The sequence below is a fragment of the Mustela lutreola genome, chromosome 7, assembly GCF_030435805.1.
Source record: "Mustela lutreola isolate mMusLut2 chromosome 7, mMusLut2.pri, whole genome shotgun sequence".
NCBI lineage: Eukaryota > Metazoa > Chordata > Mammalia > Carnivora > Mustelidae > Mustela > Mustela lutreola.
The window spans coordinates 37,026,005-37,042,217 of NC_081296.1; the positions used below are offsets into that span (position 1 = coordinate 37,026,005).

Sequence of the window (16,213 nt, forward strand, 5' to 3'; positions counted from 1 at the left end):
ATCTGATGGCATGGAATGGTTTTCTGTGGATTTCCTTGATCACAATGAAGTCCAGGCATTTTTATTTCCTCTTCTAAAAAACACCTGTTCATGACTTTGCCCCCTCTCCCCAGCCCTTCTTTTTGCCCACTCCACCCCCCTTTTAAATGATTTTATTTGACAGAGAGAGCACAGCAGGGGGAACAGCAGGCAGAGGGAGAAGTAGGCTTGCTTAGTAGGGAGCCAGATGCCGGGCTCCATCCCAGAACCCTGGGATCATGACCTGAGCCAAAGGCAGATGCTTAAAGACTAAGCCATTAACTTAACAGTAAGCATTTACACACACACACACACACACACACACACACATACACACTTTGTGTTGCACCTTCTCCCAGTCTGTCATTTTATTTAAAAATCTTTTGAATTTTTAAAAAAGATATTATTTGATGAGAGAGAGAAAGCATAAACAGGCTGAGTGGCAGGCAGGAGAGGGAGAAGCAGACTCCTCGCTGAGCAGGGAGCCCAAGGTTGGGCTCAATCCCAGGACCCTGAGATGACGACCTGAGCTGAAGGCAGATGCTTAACCACCTAGGCATCTCCCACCCTCCCAGCCCCAGTTTGCCATTTTATTTATTTATTTTTATTTTTAAAAAGATTTTATTTATTTATTTGACAGAGAAAGATCGCAAGTAGGCAGAGAGAGAGAGAGAGAGAGAGAGAGGAGGAAGCAGGCCTCCTGCGGAGCAGAGAGCCAGATGCGGGGCTCGATCCCAGAGCCAAATTGGATCACGACCCGAGCTGAAGGCAGAGGCCTTAATCCACTGAGCCACCCAGGCGCCCCCAGTTTGCCATTTTAAATACCAGTATCTTTCAGTAGTGTTTTGGAGGGGCTAATTTGAGTTTGAGATACTCTTTTTTCTTGTTAACTTGAAATGGGACAGAACTGCAGTGGCCTGCTGCCTTGCTCTTCTAGGTTCTCCAGGTCTGTCAGGAGCCTTACTCATCTGCCACTTTCTCCCTCAGCACCTCCACCCCTGCAGTCATGTGCACTGTTTCCACCTCGGAGGTCTCTGGACTCTGCTTCTCCTCATCTCTGTGCCCTTGTAGGCTAGGCCCACTGCGGCTCCACGTGGCAGTTCCCTGCGGTGTCACAGGAAGCTGTCAGGTGTGATACCAACTACTGGTTACCAGTTATTAGAGAACTGGAGTGCCTGGCTGGCTCAGTCGGTTGAGCAGACAACTCTTGATCTCAGGGTTGTGGGTCTGAGCCCCACGCTGGGTGTAGAGATTACTTTTTTTAAAAAGCACTAAAAAGGCACCTGCCTGGGTTGCTCAGTTGGTTAAGCGTGATCCTGGGGTGCTCAGATTTGAGCCCCAAGTTGGGCTCCCTGCTCTGCGGGCAGTCTGCTTCTCCATCTTTCTCCAACTTCTGCTCTCTCTCTCACTCAAATCAATAAATAAAATCTTAAAAAACAAAACAAAACACTAAAGGACTCATCATTTCTTTCAAAAGGTCTTTAGAAATCAGCGAGAGAGGCTCGAGGCTATCCCAGTGTCTCCCGCATTTGCTAGTACTTCCAAATGGCAAAGAGGTCCCCCTCTGCCTCAGAGGGCTGCACGGACAGGTGGGGTATGCATTGTTGCGGAGGAGGGCAGTTAGAGATCCCCCATGCTTTCCCTCCCTCCCCACTTCTTTTGGTTGCACCGACACTGAGCTGTAGCCACAGGATGTGCCTCATGGCAGAAAAAAGGGCTGAGCATTCTGGGGTCTTGCTGCCCTCGTCTTGGACAGTCACAGAAAGCACCCGAGAGACCTGCTTGTGTGAAGAGGTAGAGGTTTATTGAAATATAAACATTCGAGAACATGTAGGATAGAAAATAACCACCACATATACAGACACTTGCTGCAAGAGGACATCTGAGGTATTTATCACTGCCTAGGCTACCCATGTGCTAGCACATTTTCCTGGCCAGAGTACAGAGAGACAGGGAGGGGAGGGGAGGGGCCGGAGCAGTCCTGGCCCACGGCCTGCCCTGAGGCCTTCCGGGAAAGCTTCTCTTGCCAGGGTCCCTGCTCCTGGGACACCTGCTGGCATCCCCACTCTTGGGCTTTCAAGCTGCCTGGGGAAGGGGAGAGGATCTAATGACCAGAAAGCCTCAGTATGCTGTCCTCGCATCCTCTGGCTGGGAAGAGTCCATCCTTCGTGACCAAACCCCTGAGAAAGACAAACTGGCCAAATGCTGCGACACTTTCAGGTGGGCCCAGCGCCAGCCAACTGGGCTCCTTCATGGCACCAGATCCCAGAGGCCCTTCTCTGCCCACCAGAGTGGGTAAGGTGGGAAGGCTCCTGAGGCCAGAAGAGGGTCAGGCCTCAGCGGCAGGGCTGTGTGAGAGTGTGTGTGGGAAAGCGAGTGCGTGGAAGGCCGGGGAAGGGGCGAGAAGATGGCAGTCCAGCAGAGCTGCGGCTCACCAGGCTGAGGTAGCTGTTTTGTGCTCAAGCTTTTGATTTCCCTTTCCTTTCATAGGGCAGAATGCTAGTCATGCGAGGGCTCCTGCAGGCGGCGTGGCCTGTCACCACCAGAGCCTGATGACGTTACAGTGGGTGGTGTTCCAGGAGCTCTGCAGGGCCTACTCAAAGAGAGGCGAGCCTTGCGTGGCAATCAGTCATCTTTCCAACACCGGAGCAGCCTGCTCCAGCCCAGGGTCCCAGAGGACGACGGAGTTCTCCCCTCTTCCAAGAGCATCCCCTTATCCCCTGGGGCGGCTCAGCCTCTCTGTCCTGCCCCTACCCTGAGATGGGAATGCTGAGTGAAGGGCAACCATTCTGTCCCCATCCTGGGGAGCCAGGGAGGGGTGTGGGACAAGCCCTGCTCTAGCATGAAATGGGTCAGGGGCCATCTCCCGAACTGTGTGGTCTCAGGACCCAACCTTTGAGAGCACAGGCCTCTTATTCCACTGCCTTCCCCACCACTGTGATCCCTGAGTCATCTCTCCTGCCTGCCTCCCCGCCTCCTCACTGGGGTCTTAGCAAAGGGCTGGAGGGGCTGGGGTACCAAATGTTTGCTCGGCTTTGGGGGTAATCTGCTTTCATTTCTTTGGTGCTACAATAACAACAATAAAAATTAAAAACAAAAAAGTCAGCAAAACACATATAAAAAGGATTTCAGAGATGCAAATACTTCCTGAAGAACATCAACAATTACAAATCTGAGGTATTTCAATGAACCTGACATCAGCAGGTCTGGGGATGCTGGGGCTGAGGTGACCCCATGAGAAGGGAGGGCCCAAGGGACAAGTGGGCTGTTCTTGGGAGAGCTGGCCAACAAGGGTGAGTGAAGGCGTGAGGTCTGGGAGGGCCAGAAAAGGGTCAGTGTGAAACGGGTGCCAGGGCCTGCCTGGGCAGCCCCCTGTGGCTCTGCTTCTCCCTCAGCAGGTACCCAGTAAGCCCTGGACCTTGAGGACTGCCCTCGTGTGCCCCTTCCTGGGACCACTAAAAGGGGAGTATAGGGCCCTGAGAACTGTCTCAAGACTTGAATTTGAGGGACCCACACCCCTGGAACCAAACATGGTAGGGAAGGCAGTTTAGGAGGGCCCCATCCCATGCTCAGGAGTGAAGGGCCACAAAGGCATGGTCTTCGGCTCTCACAGCCCCATATGGGAGTTAAAGATCGGAGGACTGAGCAAGGGAAGAGGCCAGTGACCCTGGGGTCATGACAGAGGGAAGGGGAAGGGCAATAAATTAAAGGGGAAGGGCTGTGGAGGGCCTCCAGCCCTGTGCCGGCTTACAGATTGTCGATACACCGTGCCCGGGACGGGAGGTGGCCTGGGAACCAAGGAGGAAGGAAGCTGGATGCCGGCAGACCCCGCCCGGTTCTCCAGGACGATCCCTGATTGGACAACGCTGCCCTGTCCTGCCCCTGCAGCCTCTCCCTGTCCCCAGAGTACAGCAGGACCTGAACGAAGCCTGGATAGACGGACACGTCCAAACTCTAGTCTGGCCAAATGGTGTTTGACATGGGCTCCGTGAGATGAGGTAAATTCTGTGCATCAACCTCCTTCACTCTCGACAGGAGAGTGGGGCATGGGGAGCTGGGTCCTGCCCCTCAGAGGGACCAGCTGGTGGAGGGCTCGGCGCTGGGGGTGCCCCGGGACGAGGTAGGACTTGGTGAGCAGTGAGAGCTGCTGCTGCCGCTGGCGCTGCCACCCACGCTCTGGGGGGTGGGCCCCGCGATCAGGTGGACCACAGGCTTCTGGGCGAACAGCACACCTGCAGGGGCGGTGGGGGGTAGTGAGTGTGAGCAGCTGAGGAGACATGGGGCCTGTGCGCTCTGGCCCCGCAGGTGTGCGCCCCTCCGCACCCTGTGCCTCCGACCAAGTCCCGCATGCCTTCCACCTTCCCCCTTCAGGTGCTCCAGGGCCGGCCAGGGGGCAGAGAGGTAAGCCATGTTTTTGAGGATATGTCCCCAGTGCCGTGTGGGTGCAGTGAGATGGGGATGGAAGGAACCAAGAGCAGGGCTCAGAAGGCAAGGCCTAGCTAGTCAGGAAAGGCTCCGGAGGAGGAGAGCGTGCCTGGGATGGCAGAAAGCATGGTCAGAGGAACGGCTGTCATGCCAGGCAGAGCAGAGGCCAGGCAGGGCTGTGGCGGGGAGGCTGCCTGGCAGCAGGGACTCATGAGCAGGAGGAGGGGTGCAGAAGGCGAGTGCCCGCTGGGGAGGCCACAGAGACAGAAGGCCTGTATGCCTCTTGGGGGAAGGGTCTCACCCTGCACCTTGGTGATAGGGATGCCCCTGAGGGTTTTTAGAAGAGGGACATGATGAGATCTGTGTTTTAAAATGCTCTCTGTGGGGCTGGGAGGAATTGGGGCCTGCCAGGAAGCTACTCCAACAGCGGGGAGAGGCCCAAACCGGGGCAGTGGGGTGCGAGGCAGCAAGAGGGGGCAGAGAGCAGAGTAGCAGGGTCCAAGCGGCTCTGGGGGCCTTCGGGGACAACTTCCTGGTTCCTGGCCAGTGCAACTTGCACATCCACTGACAAAGGGCACAGGTGGGAACAGGGGACCAGGGGTTGAGGCAGGTGAGGGCTGGGAAACCTTCAGCTCTCTTCTGACTGCTCCCCGTTCTGAGAGAAGGAGGCATTTATTCCCTCCTTTCTCCTGAGAGAGGATGACAGCATTATTAGCTCCAGACACAGATCCCCTTCTTCCCTGCTTTCTCCGTGGACCCACTCACAGCCTCCCAGACTCCTAGACCATCGACCACCACCAGATGGCAAAGGACACCTAGGTCTTGCCTGCTGGCTTGCCTGGTCTCCTCAAGGGGCCCCCCATGTCAGGCAGAGGCCTTCCCCATCTGACTGGCCTTACTGCGTCTCTGCAGGCTGCCCTCCAGGAACTCTGGCCATTCCTGGGCTGCAGCGCCAAGGCCCAGAGCCAGTGGCCCAGCAGAGAGCCAGCCAGAGCATGAGGCCTTAAGTGCGGCGCTCCACGGGCGCCCTGCACCCAGCTCAGAAGAGGAGCATTCAAAGGACAGAGCACTTACTGAGGAAATGCCCCAGGGTGATGGAAGGTGCAGCTTTAAGACCCTCCATGGGGCATGTCCCGGGCCCGCCATCTAACACAAGGCCAGCAGGCCTGGGCTCCCCTGGCCCACCCATCAAGCTGCTCGTAGCAGGAGTCGGCGGGCTCGTTCCCAAACGCACACCTAAACCAAAGACATGGGGCTGGGGAAAGGGCTGGTTTCTAGCAACTGCAAAGACCTGGTGGAGGTGCTAAACCCACCAGCCAACAAATAAACCACTGCCCAACTAGACTGAGAGGGACAACTGGGAAGGACTGGGTGGGATCCTATACACAGGGGCTGCTTCAGCCACACTCAGATTCCTCCGCCTGCCTGTCAGCCCTTGGTCAGTTGTGAACAAAGGGAACAACAGGCGGTGTTCAGGGAGAGCGGGCTAGAGCTAGTTAGAGGAGAGCGAGGCGTCACAGGACCCTGACAGCAGTGGCGGAGGTGGCTCAGGACATGATATTTGGGGAAAGGGGACGGAGTAAATTACAGAGCTTCACACTCAAGGACAGTTGCAATTAACGAGCCAGCCATTGGTCAAAAGGGTCAGACGGAGGGTTTCTATGGTTCTGTTAAAGCTGGTTGGGGGAGAACCTGTCATCCCATTAGCAACCCTCAGCTTCTCCTAGGCTGGAAAAACCATTTAAGCCTTGAGACTACATATAAGAAAGCTAGCCCTAAAAGGGTTCAGATGGGAGCGTGATAAGCAGGGCCAGCCAGGGCCACCATTCCGTGGCCCCCATGACAGCTCCGAGAGCCTTACCTGCGTAGGTGGTGCCATCGATGTCCACAGACATGTTGATGCTCCCGATGCTGCCTGTGGCCAGGTTCAGTGCTGCAGCCGAGGCCTCCGATCTGTCTTCTGCTGGGGGCAAGGGAGACAGCAGGCCTGGTCAGGCCTCCTAGCACTGCGGTGTCCTCTCCGCATTGGACAGGGGCTATACACAGGGGCTGCTTCAACCACACTCAGAGCCCGCTGTTCCTCGGCCACGCTGGCCGAGGCCTCCCACATCCAGAAAGCATCCTTACAACCTTCTCCTGAGGGTCAGATCTGGCAAGAGAACCCAAGCTTGCCAATGGCCTATCACTTGCTTTCTCCGTTCTTGGCTGAGACACTTACTCCCCTACTCCTCTGGGGTCCAAGGGAAGGGATTGCAGGCAGTAAGACACTGACCCAGCTCCCAGCTGTACACTAACACTTTCAACGTGATTTGGTCACCCTAACTAAGCACCCACTACCCATCGGGCTGGGGAAACGGAGATGAGGAAGACCTAGTCACTACCTTGGAGAACCTGCCTTTCCTCCTCCTCCTCTCCTTAAGTGGGCTGGGTCCTCAAGGAGTGGGTCTGCCTACCCAGTGTGGGGCTGGCACCTATAACGCATTTCAACCTGACCATCTGTACAAAGCTGCAGGTGCTGGCACCCAGGGCCTCTGCCTGGCTCACCCCAGACTCTGCCCTTTCACCATGCAGCCAAGAATTCTTCCAAATGAGCTATTTTTCGTGTCTGACTGCTGCAGCACCAGAGGCACCAGCCCTGAGAGGGGAGGGAACAGAGCGGAGCTGTTGCTGCCAGCGCCCTTCTGCACCTCAGCTGGGGACAGGGGTCAGGGAGTGCCAGCAAATACGCACAGCTCCCTCCACACCTGACTTCTTCCCATCACGTGCTTGCTCAAGTTTGTTCTGCGATAGAATCAAGGGCAAGAATAGCAAAGAAAATGTGCATGGGGTTGGGGGGAGAAAGGAGGAACAAGGGGCATGGAGTGTGTGATTCTGGAGAGGAGAAGGCAGGGCACTTGAAAAATGAGGAGGGGAAGGGAAGGATGTCAACGATGCTGCCAAACTTGTATTTCCTCTTTCCCCATGGTTCGGAGGATCACAGGCAACCTGGCCTGAGGCACTTGGCCTCCTTGTGGAGATGCTGCCTTCTGCCCACAGCCCAGATCTACATCCGGGGAGGCACTGCAGGGGAAGGCTAAGCCCTTTCATTTGGACAGATCAAAAGGCTAGTGAGGAAGAGAAGCACAGCAGCTGTCCCTGAGGGCCTCTGGCCCCTCCTCCTCCTAGAACTCCTTTTTTGGCTGGAGAACAGGGTGCTGCCTGAGGCAATTTCTGGTCAGCTTGGTGAGCTGAGGTCCCAGTGGCCACAGAAGCCCCATGTGGCTTTCTGGCCCTAAGATGGTTCTGGGAGGTAAACGGGCCCCTCAGGGGAGCCCATGTCGGCACCCAGAACGGCGGAGGCCCTGCTTGGGGCCCAGCGCTCACCCCTGCCGTTGATCCTGATCTTCATGGGCAACTGCCGTGCCATGGTGAACAGGCTGCGCTGGAAGGCCTGCTGCACCAGGCGTTGCTCCTCCTCTGACAGCCGGGGTGCCTTCTTCTCGGGGGGTTCCCCTGACTCCAGCCGCTCCCGCAGCTGCTCCAGTGTGGCCGTCCGGGTACCGGCCTGCTGGCCTGCCAAGCTCACGGGCACAGCCAGGCGATTTGGCACGGGCACTGTCGTCACCGGGACTCCATCACCTGGCAAAGGCACCAGATTCACAAATTCACAACCCTCTTCCCCACCTGACAGTGGGCTCTGCCACTCCCGCCCTGCCCACCCTCCTCCCCCCGGGCCCTGCAGACCTTTCCTGAGAGTGGCTGCTGGGGATATCCGAGGGCTGCTGGCGTTGGCACCACTACTGGAACCCAGCCCGAGGATGGGGAAGCGGATCTTGGGTGGGGAGAGAAGGGCAGGGGCCCCAGCAGTGGCGGCGGCGGCAGCGGGCGAGTAGCCAAGGAGGGAGGAGCTGTAGCTAGGCCGCCGGCCCTCCCTCCGGTTGCCGTCAATGGCTGCCTGGAGCTCGGCCGGGGAGCTCAAAGCTTTCTTCTCACACTCATAGGCATAGAGATACTTCATGTACCTGGAGGGAAGGAAGGAAGGGAGGAGAATAATCCAGAATGGTACCAGAGGCCACCCAGTTTAAGTTTATGGCTCTGTGGGACAGGCCTCTGGGACACAGGGTCACTTGGCAGAAGAGAAGGTCCAGGGTGGCCGGATGCCCTGTCCCAGGCCCTTCCAGCTGCTACTCAACACTGTACCAAAACTCTGCTCCAACTGGAGGAAATTGTTCTTTAAAAGAAAGAAAGGACATCTTCACTCCCGTTTTCTGTTTGTTTGGGCACCATTTTAGGTGCTGTTTAGACACGTTTTTGCAATGTCTTCCTGGCTCCTAGATGCCCTCACCATTCTGAGTCAACCAGGTCAGGTAGGAGCAATGTTTCCTGTCCTTCTTTGCATCACATATCGTAAGAAGCACTTCTCTATCCAAGAACCTTGAGAGAAGGAGCCCTTCTTTCTAGCGTACTGCCTCACTGATGCTCATTCCTTAGTCTCCAGAGAGCAACACCCAGTATGATGCAGTGAATGGATTCCCCTCGGCCCTTACTCTCTGATGCTACTCTTGGTTCCCTTGCTCCTATGACCCCCATAATTAACTCAGATGATGATGAAAATAGGTCCAAATCCCAGGTCCTCTGTTGCTGGGCAGGCGGAGTGTTGGGTAGGAGGGGCTAGGCTTAGGGCTGAGGTGTCTCATCAGAAACAATGTCCTGGAAAGAGTGGCTACAGGGCCAGAAGCCCACGGGGGAATCTCAGTTCTACCACTACTAGTTGGTATGGCCTTGATCAAACCTTCTAAACTCTGAGACTCTGTTTCTGTTTCCTGAAAAATGAGATAACACCTATCTCACAGGGTTGATGGTGAGGTCTGAAAGAAATAAAATAGCAAAGTAGCCTAGGGAGACACTTGGGAAATGGTGGCTCTCATGATCTCCCAGGTCTAGAAAGGGATTCGTCTCAGAAAGCTCCTGGCTACGTTGAGAATTCCTCCCATCTTGCCCTCTGTACAGTGGAATTTCCTTCCTTCCTCTCCTCTAGGTTAAAACATCCCCTTTCTTCCAGATCAGCTTCCTTTCCCTAGGGCCCCAGCCACTCACTGGGTCCTCAGGGTAAAGGCGGCGCTGGTGATTGATGTGGGCAGGTTCAGGCCTTTGGTGATCTCCCGCCAGATCTTCTTGTTGATGATCTCCACCAGGCCCCCCTTCTCTGTCACCAGCTTATACAGCATATACAGGTCCAGGATCTGCTTGGCCATGATGGGGATTCGGTTGATGGGGGTCCCTGGGATTGTCCAAATAGAGAAAAAAAGTGTTGTGTCATCAAGCAGAGAAAGAAGACATATGCATGTGCCCAGCTTTTGCGGAGTTGGAAATATGGTCATGAATCTGCTTTAATCGGACTCAAATTCCCAAAGCTGGAAGCTATCAGACTAGCTGCCAGTTCTCCTTGGGATGAGCAGAAACACAGGTCCAACTCACAGGCTTTGTGAGCCTCTCTGGCTCTGTCTTCCCATCTGTAAATAACGGGGCTGCACTAGATGGCTTCAAAGTTGAGTTGTTGTGGGGTTTTGCTTTGTTTTTTGGGTTTTTTTTTTACTAGCAGGATGAGTCCATATTCTTTCCTAATGATGTGGTAACTCACACTCCTCTGGGGCCTTCAGAAGATGCTGCTCTGCGCCGTACCCCACACCTTCCACCGCCCCCGCCCCCACATGCACAGCTCTGGCGCCCTTTTAACAGTGTACACAGTGTAACAGTGTTTTCATTTGCATACCGCCTGCTTCCTCCTCTCCTGTAGCAGGACAGAGAAATGTTTTCTCTCCCTTGTCTCCACCGAGTCAAAGGAGCTGCTGGACACCATGTCTCCAGGGGATGAAAAGCCACTGAACGACTCTCTCCCCACTAACCGCTCCATCCCTCCCTGGCCTCTGAAAGAGGGAGGGTCAGAGTGGCTTCCGACACTGGCCCCGAAGGGAAGTGAGAGGAGCCGGGGACTTGATTAGGAAGCCTGGCACCAGGCAGGAAGGCCCACTAATGAGCACCAGGGGACGGCAGGGAGGGCGGGCCCGGGGCCCTTTCACAGGCCACTGGGATGCTCGGCAGGAGGCGTGATGGATGACTGTCATTTGGCAGCCTCAGGATTAATGATCCAGAGGTCAGAGGGGAGAATTCCACAGGGAAGGGTCACCGGCCGGGGCAGGGTTTGAGACTTGTTGCCTTTTGATGACAAACTCCTTGTACTGCACACAGGCTGCTCCTCTGGGCCTCAGCCCCCTCCCACCGCCCTGGTCTTGCTGAGGCCTCACTGACTAACTGGAGGCCGGTAAGCCAGCTTGATTTTCGAGAAGTGCGGTTTGTCTCAGTTCCTCCTGCTTCTTTCTTTCTGGTCATGGAATGGTATTTTCTTCCCAGCCCTGAAATGCGGGCTTAGTACAGCTCTTTCACAGGGTAATTCACGTGAGGGAACGGAGCAAGGAGCAAAGGGTCCCAAGAAGAGCAAGCAGCAGGAACACGGCGGGGGGTGGGGGGGAGGGGGAACGGACCTCTGTGGCAGCACCTGACCTCTTTTCTAAGTGTGAGGAGGGAGCAGCAGGTCCTCCAGAACTCTGTCTTGGTCAGCTGGTCCTCAGAGGCTCAAACACAAAGGGGTCACAGTGTTAGACCCAAAGGTACAGGCAAACTAGGAGATACTGTGAGTACATGGCCAGGACACACAGCTTGTGTTGGTTAACTTCTCTTCCCTGTGCTGCTCTGGACGATAAAATGAATTCCTGACATAAACACGAGAGCCTGGTGTGGCAGAGCTGGTCTCCTGGCAGGACAGGGCTAAGGTCTGCCTCCTGTGGGAGGCCCGTCTGCCCGAGCACACTCACGGCCCAGGCCAGGTCACATCCTCATGGCACCACCTGGAGACTCTGGAAGACCACTCTCAAGGTCCCCTCCCATTTCCAGAAACTTCTAGGACATCTTCAGGGTGACCTGTTCACTTCCAAGTCAGAACGTTCACCCTGAGCCCACCGTTATCCCCAAAGCCAGCCCCTCCTTTCCACCCATGGCGGCCTCTTACCCACGTACTCTACGTGCGCACTGCAGCCACGACAACACTCACTCTCCTGCTCCACACCCACAGACCCTGACGCCTACCCAGTCTCATCACCCGGGTCCCACACACCCCTTGAATGACTGCCTTTGAAGTGTTTCAAGCATCCTGATGACGCGCTCTCTCACTCTCTAGCTCGGTCTCCTCACGACCCTCCCCAAACCAGGCTCATTTCTACTCCACTCTCTGCTTTGTGCTCTCCCTCATCAAGCCTCACGTGACCTGCCTCTGCTCAAATCCTCTCCACACTGGCCTTCAGGAAGAATCTTCTAACTACCCCAGTTTGGAGGGATTTCTTCTCTCAGACTTCTTACTACAAGCCCTACGAGCTCATCAGGTGATTAGTCTCTGTCTCACGTACCTTCACCAGGCATTCCAGGAGGACTGCAACCTCTGTGAAGGCAGACAGAGACTGCTTCTCCTTCACCACTCCTTAAGTATTAGAGTGTTTAATAGATTAAACTGCCGTGCACATGGAAAAAGAAGGTGTTTCTCAAAGTCAAAACAACCAGCTATGGGTTACCCAACGGGGACCCTCAGTTGCATGTCTGTTGTGCTGGCAGTGTGCCCACCAGACCTGTCCCCAGCATCACGTGTCTGAGGCTGACAGCCCTGAGCAGAAGTCCCCTTCTCCTCTCAGGTCCCAGCAGGTTCATTAGGGTCACGACCCTTAGTAAAGAGCCTGGGGGTACAGAGGCCCAGTGTGCGTAAACTCTTTGTGGCCAAGTCCCACGCAAAGTGGACCAGCAGCAGCAGAATGGATGGAGAGCTGGGGGTCCTCAAGAAGGTAAAGAATCTACGACTGCACTCAGTGGGGTGGAAGAGAAGAGGAAAGCAGGGGTTAAAGAGCGGAATGCGGCCGGGTCTGTGCCAGACCCGGATGGGTGCGGCTGCGTGTGTAAGCACCAGGCAGGGGCTTGCCCAGCCGACCGCTTTCTCCAGAACAATCACCTTGGAGAACCAGCTACAGTGCGGTTTTGGAAATCCATTTGCAAATGGCCTTCTGAGTTGGCGTTATTTTCATTAGAATCTCCAATGGTGGTAAACCTTCAAACATAAAGGGTGTATTTTACGTTTAGAAATGGTCATTCTTGGAAGGAAGTCAGGAGAACAGGAAGTGACCAGGCTGTTTATACGGATTTTATTTGAAGATGAGTTGTGAGAGGTTCTCAGGTGTGGCTTACACTGCCTGTGGAGGCAAGTCCCTAGAGAGGAATTATACATTTACTCTGAGTAATCACTGGACTGTCTAGTTATCTGAGGTGGCTTCTCTGAAAGATCATAATGTTTTAGCTGTAGAAATTTCATGAAAAAAAAAAATATGCCCCTTTTTATAGTCATAGAATGTGACTGCATAAGGCTGAGAACTGCTTCAGGAGGGGGAAACAGGCAGGTAGGGGGGCTGAGAAGACAAGGAAGGTTTCAGAAAGTGGCATTTTAAGTCAAAGCTATAAATCTAACCAACAGTGACTTCTTCCCAGCCCCTCTGGGGAGAAAGCACAGGTCTGGGGTACATGGCACCAGGTGGTGGCCCCCACAGTCCCGCTCTGTGGTCCAGCCAGGCACCCTGGTTCAGAGATCAGTGGATAAGGAGACTGGGCGTGTTCTTCCCAGAACCTGGCCCTCTGCAGAACTTCTAAAAATAGCTCCCAGGGCAGGAGGCCCCCGGGGGGATGTCAGAAACAAAGTCGAGACTGTTCTGAGTGCTAACTCAAGATGATGGTATGGTTTTCTCACATTACCCAGAAAATCCAGATACAAAACTTGCCCTGGCTTCAATTCTGACAACCAAGAAAGAGGCTGGATCCTCAGGCCAGTCTGTCTATAGTCTGCTCTGTGCCTAACGGACCTGGCACCCATCTCCTTTGTCCCAAGGAGACTCAGCTATGAAAGGGGTGGGGGCAGGCAGAGGAGGACTTTTAAAAGCTGAGTTTACCTTCTGAACAAGAAAGGGAACCAATATATCATACAGGGGGTTAGGGATGAGGGATCGACACATTCAGCTCTCAGTTTCCCCATCTGTGAAATGAGGAATTTGGACTAGATGACTTTCAGTCCCATGAGTCTATGAATAAAAACTTAAAACAAAAACTGATAGTCATGATTATTACTGAAGGGAAGGGGACTTGGTTTTAGGAGCTTGCCTGAATTATGGAATAATGTTGCCAAGTGATCTTGAAATGGACAGTTTAGAAACTTATCCTAGGAAGGCCGCTGTGTGGCCACAGTAGGCCTCTTTCCCCAACCCTGAGGGAAGAAGAGTGTCTCTGGCCTACTCTCTGGGCTCGACTGCATCTTCCTCTAAGGAGGCTCTTCATCTGAGAGGTGACAGTTTTCTGTCCCCAATAAATGCAAAAGCCACCTGCGAAGAACCAGGAAGGAGGCAAGCAGCCACTGCAGAACACGCTCTGTGGGTCACTGGTGTTGGCGCAGCAGGAGGCTGAGTTTCTGTCCCCCATCGTGCCTGGGGAGTGGGGCGGTGTGTGAGCACCTGATGGCGGCCGCCTGCGTACTGTCAGTCACTGCTATCAAAGCGGGAGCTAGGATAGAGGGTAATTAATCATGCTCCTTCTGACAGAAATCCAGGGCCTTATCTGTACCCCAAGAAATGCCACTGGTCTCTAGTTCCCTCCTCAATAAAAGAGACTGACAGTTCCAACAAAGAGCGCCCTTATCAGATTTCAGCCAGGGAGCCTGAGGCAGCCCGAGGGACAGTGTAGAAAAGGCTTTTATGAGGGCCAGGGACCCTCATAGTGAAGCTATGGGGCTCCTGGGACTTTAACCCTTGGGTGGTGGGAATGCCGCAGGGCACTGGCACTTGCAAGGCCAAAGCTGTCATCAGAAGTTTCCAGCCAGATGAAGCCAAACAAAAAAAAATCCTGCTCCCTGGCACTTTGCTCTCCTTCCTGCCGCTCAGACTGCAGAGCTAGGGCAGGGGTGAAGGCAGACGGAGTAGATGGCCTCCTTGGGCAATGGAGGCAAAGATGGGAGATGGCAGGAGTGTGGGAGGGAGGGTGACTTCCTCCCCACCGCAGAGAATAGGCCCATTCCAATGAGACCAGACGCAACTGGGGGCACGGACCCCAGACAGAGTCACACAGCTGCCTTCCTGCCCACTGATCAGGGGTGAGGGCCCAGGACCCAGGACATGGCCCTGCCAATGACCCTCGCTGCTTTTTCTTGGCTTTAAAAAAGATCATTAATCATTTCCACTGTCTGTCAAGAGAGCTGGGCAGCTGAGTGGAGAGCCTGGAAGAGTTAAGACCCATGTGAAGCAGGGAATGCGCACAGACAGGCTTCCTGTCCATTCCTCTTCATATTAATTCTTGCCCTGCTCTGGTCTTGCTGCCCAGGAACAGGCAGAGAAATGACTGGTAATTTTCCTCCTGTTTACGTACAAAATACCTCACACTAGGAAACTGGGCAGTCGCGTCAGGCAGCGTGCAGTGCAGTGGAGTGTAGTCGACTGCTCCATGAGCAGAGCAGAGGCAAGAGGCCCAATACCCCAGTTTGCGCTGACAGGTGTCTTGAAGCCTTCTGCCTCTGATTTCCCACGGAGCAGGTCTGACAGATACCTGCTACAGAGCACGAAGCTGAAGGTCACAGCTTGCTGGCTTCTGCGGACACCCCTATAACCATAACCACTCCTCAGATCAAAATACACCAGGTCTCCAGTGCTGCAAGAAATTCTCATGCCCCCACCCAATCAAAATGCATCTCCCACCTCTTCCCTCCTAGGCGACAGCCCTTTTCCTGACCTGTATCACCACAGGTGATTTTTTTCAACTTTGTGTACTTGTAACCATGGCGGATCTCCTCTCTTGTGTCTGGCTTCTTTTGTTCAACATTAGGTCTGTGAAAGCAGCAGTTCATTCCTCTTTATTGCGTGCACAATTCCCTACAGGACTGTGCCACCGTTTGTCCATCCACCGCTGAGGGACACTGGGGTTCTTTCCAGTTTGGGCTCTAACAAACAGTACTGCTCTGAAGACTCCTGAGACGTTTTTCAGTGAACGCAGCATTCACTTCTGTTGCGTATATGCCCAGCAGTGGAGTCGCTGGGTATCAGAGTCGGCCTGTGTTTAGCTGTAGTAAATCCTTCCAAGTACATTTCCAAAGTGCTCGTGCCCATTTATACTCCTAGCAGCCATGCGTGGGAGCACTGGCTGTACCACAACCTGAGAGGTTCCCTTTAAACTCCTCACTCTTCATGATACTCTAGCTCAGACTAATTGCTTTAGGTGAAGGTCAATGTTAAACACTGTGTTCTCCTATGGCTAGTAATCAAATGAAGATTAGGGCTGTGTTGTCTCCTTGCTTAAAAACTCTGTTCAGGGGCGCCTGGGTGGCTCAGTGGGTTAAAGCCTCTGCCTTCGTTCGGCTCAGGTCATGATTCCAGGGTCTTGGGATCGAGCCCTGCATTGGGCTATCTGCTCAGTGGGAGCCTGCCCCACCACCACCTACTTGTGATCTCTGTCAATTAAATAAAATCTTAAATCTTAAGATCTTAAGTCTTAAAACAAACAAAAACCAACCCTGTACAGAGAAGTTGGCCAAGGAGTTAGGAGGAGGTGAACCACTGGGTTTTTTTCTGCTTTGACTGCTGCTGATCAATAGACCTGGCTAGTGTCTCCAGGAGTGGTGGCAAAAAGTTGATGGGGAAAGGCACAACTCAAGGGCCTAGGATAGTGT

The 16,213-nt window shown here is 54.2% G+C and overlaps 1 protein-coding gene across 3 annotated transcripts in view; it reads right to left on the reverse strand.

Moving 5' to 3' along the window:
• Positions 1-1,800: 1,800 nt before the first annotated feature.
• ARID3B (AT-rich interaction domain 3B) overlaps positions 1,801-16,213 on the reverse strand; it is a 115,933-nt gene continuing 101,520 nt past the window's right edge. For all 3 annotated transcript variants that reach the window (XM_059180380.1, XM_059180381.1, XM_059180382.1), the window contains 5 exons: positions 9,520-9,703; positions 8,167-8,444; positions 7,807-8,061; positions 6,305-6,403; positions 1,801-4,250 (listed from right to left, as the gene is read on the reverse strand). In XM_059180380.1, the coding sequence (XP_059036363.1) occupies positions 4,087-4,250; positions 6,305-6,403; positions 7,807-8,061; positions 8,167-8,444; positions 9,520-9,703 (980 nt within the window). In that variant the 3' untranslated portion in view covers positions 1,801-4,086. The remainder of the gene's footprint in view (positions 4,251-6,304; positions 6,404-7,806; positions 8,062-8,166; positions 8,445-9,519; positions 9,704-16,213) is intronic.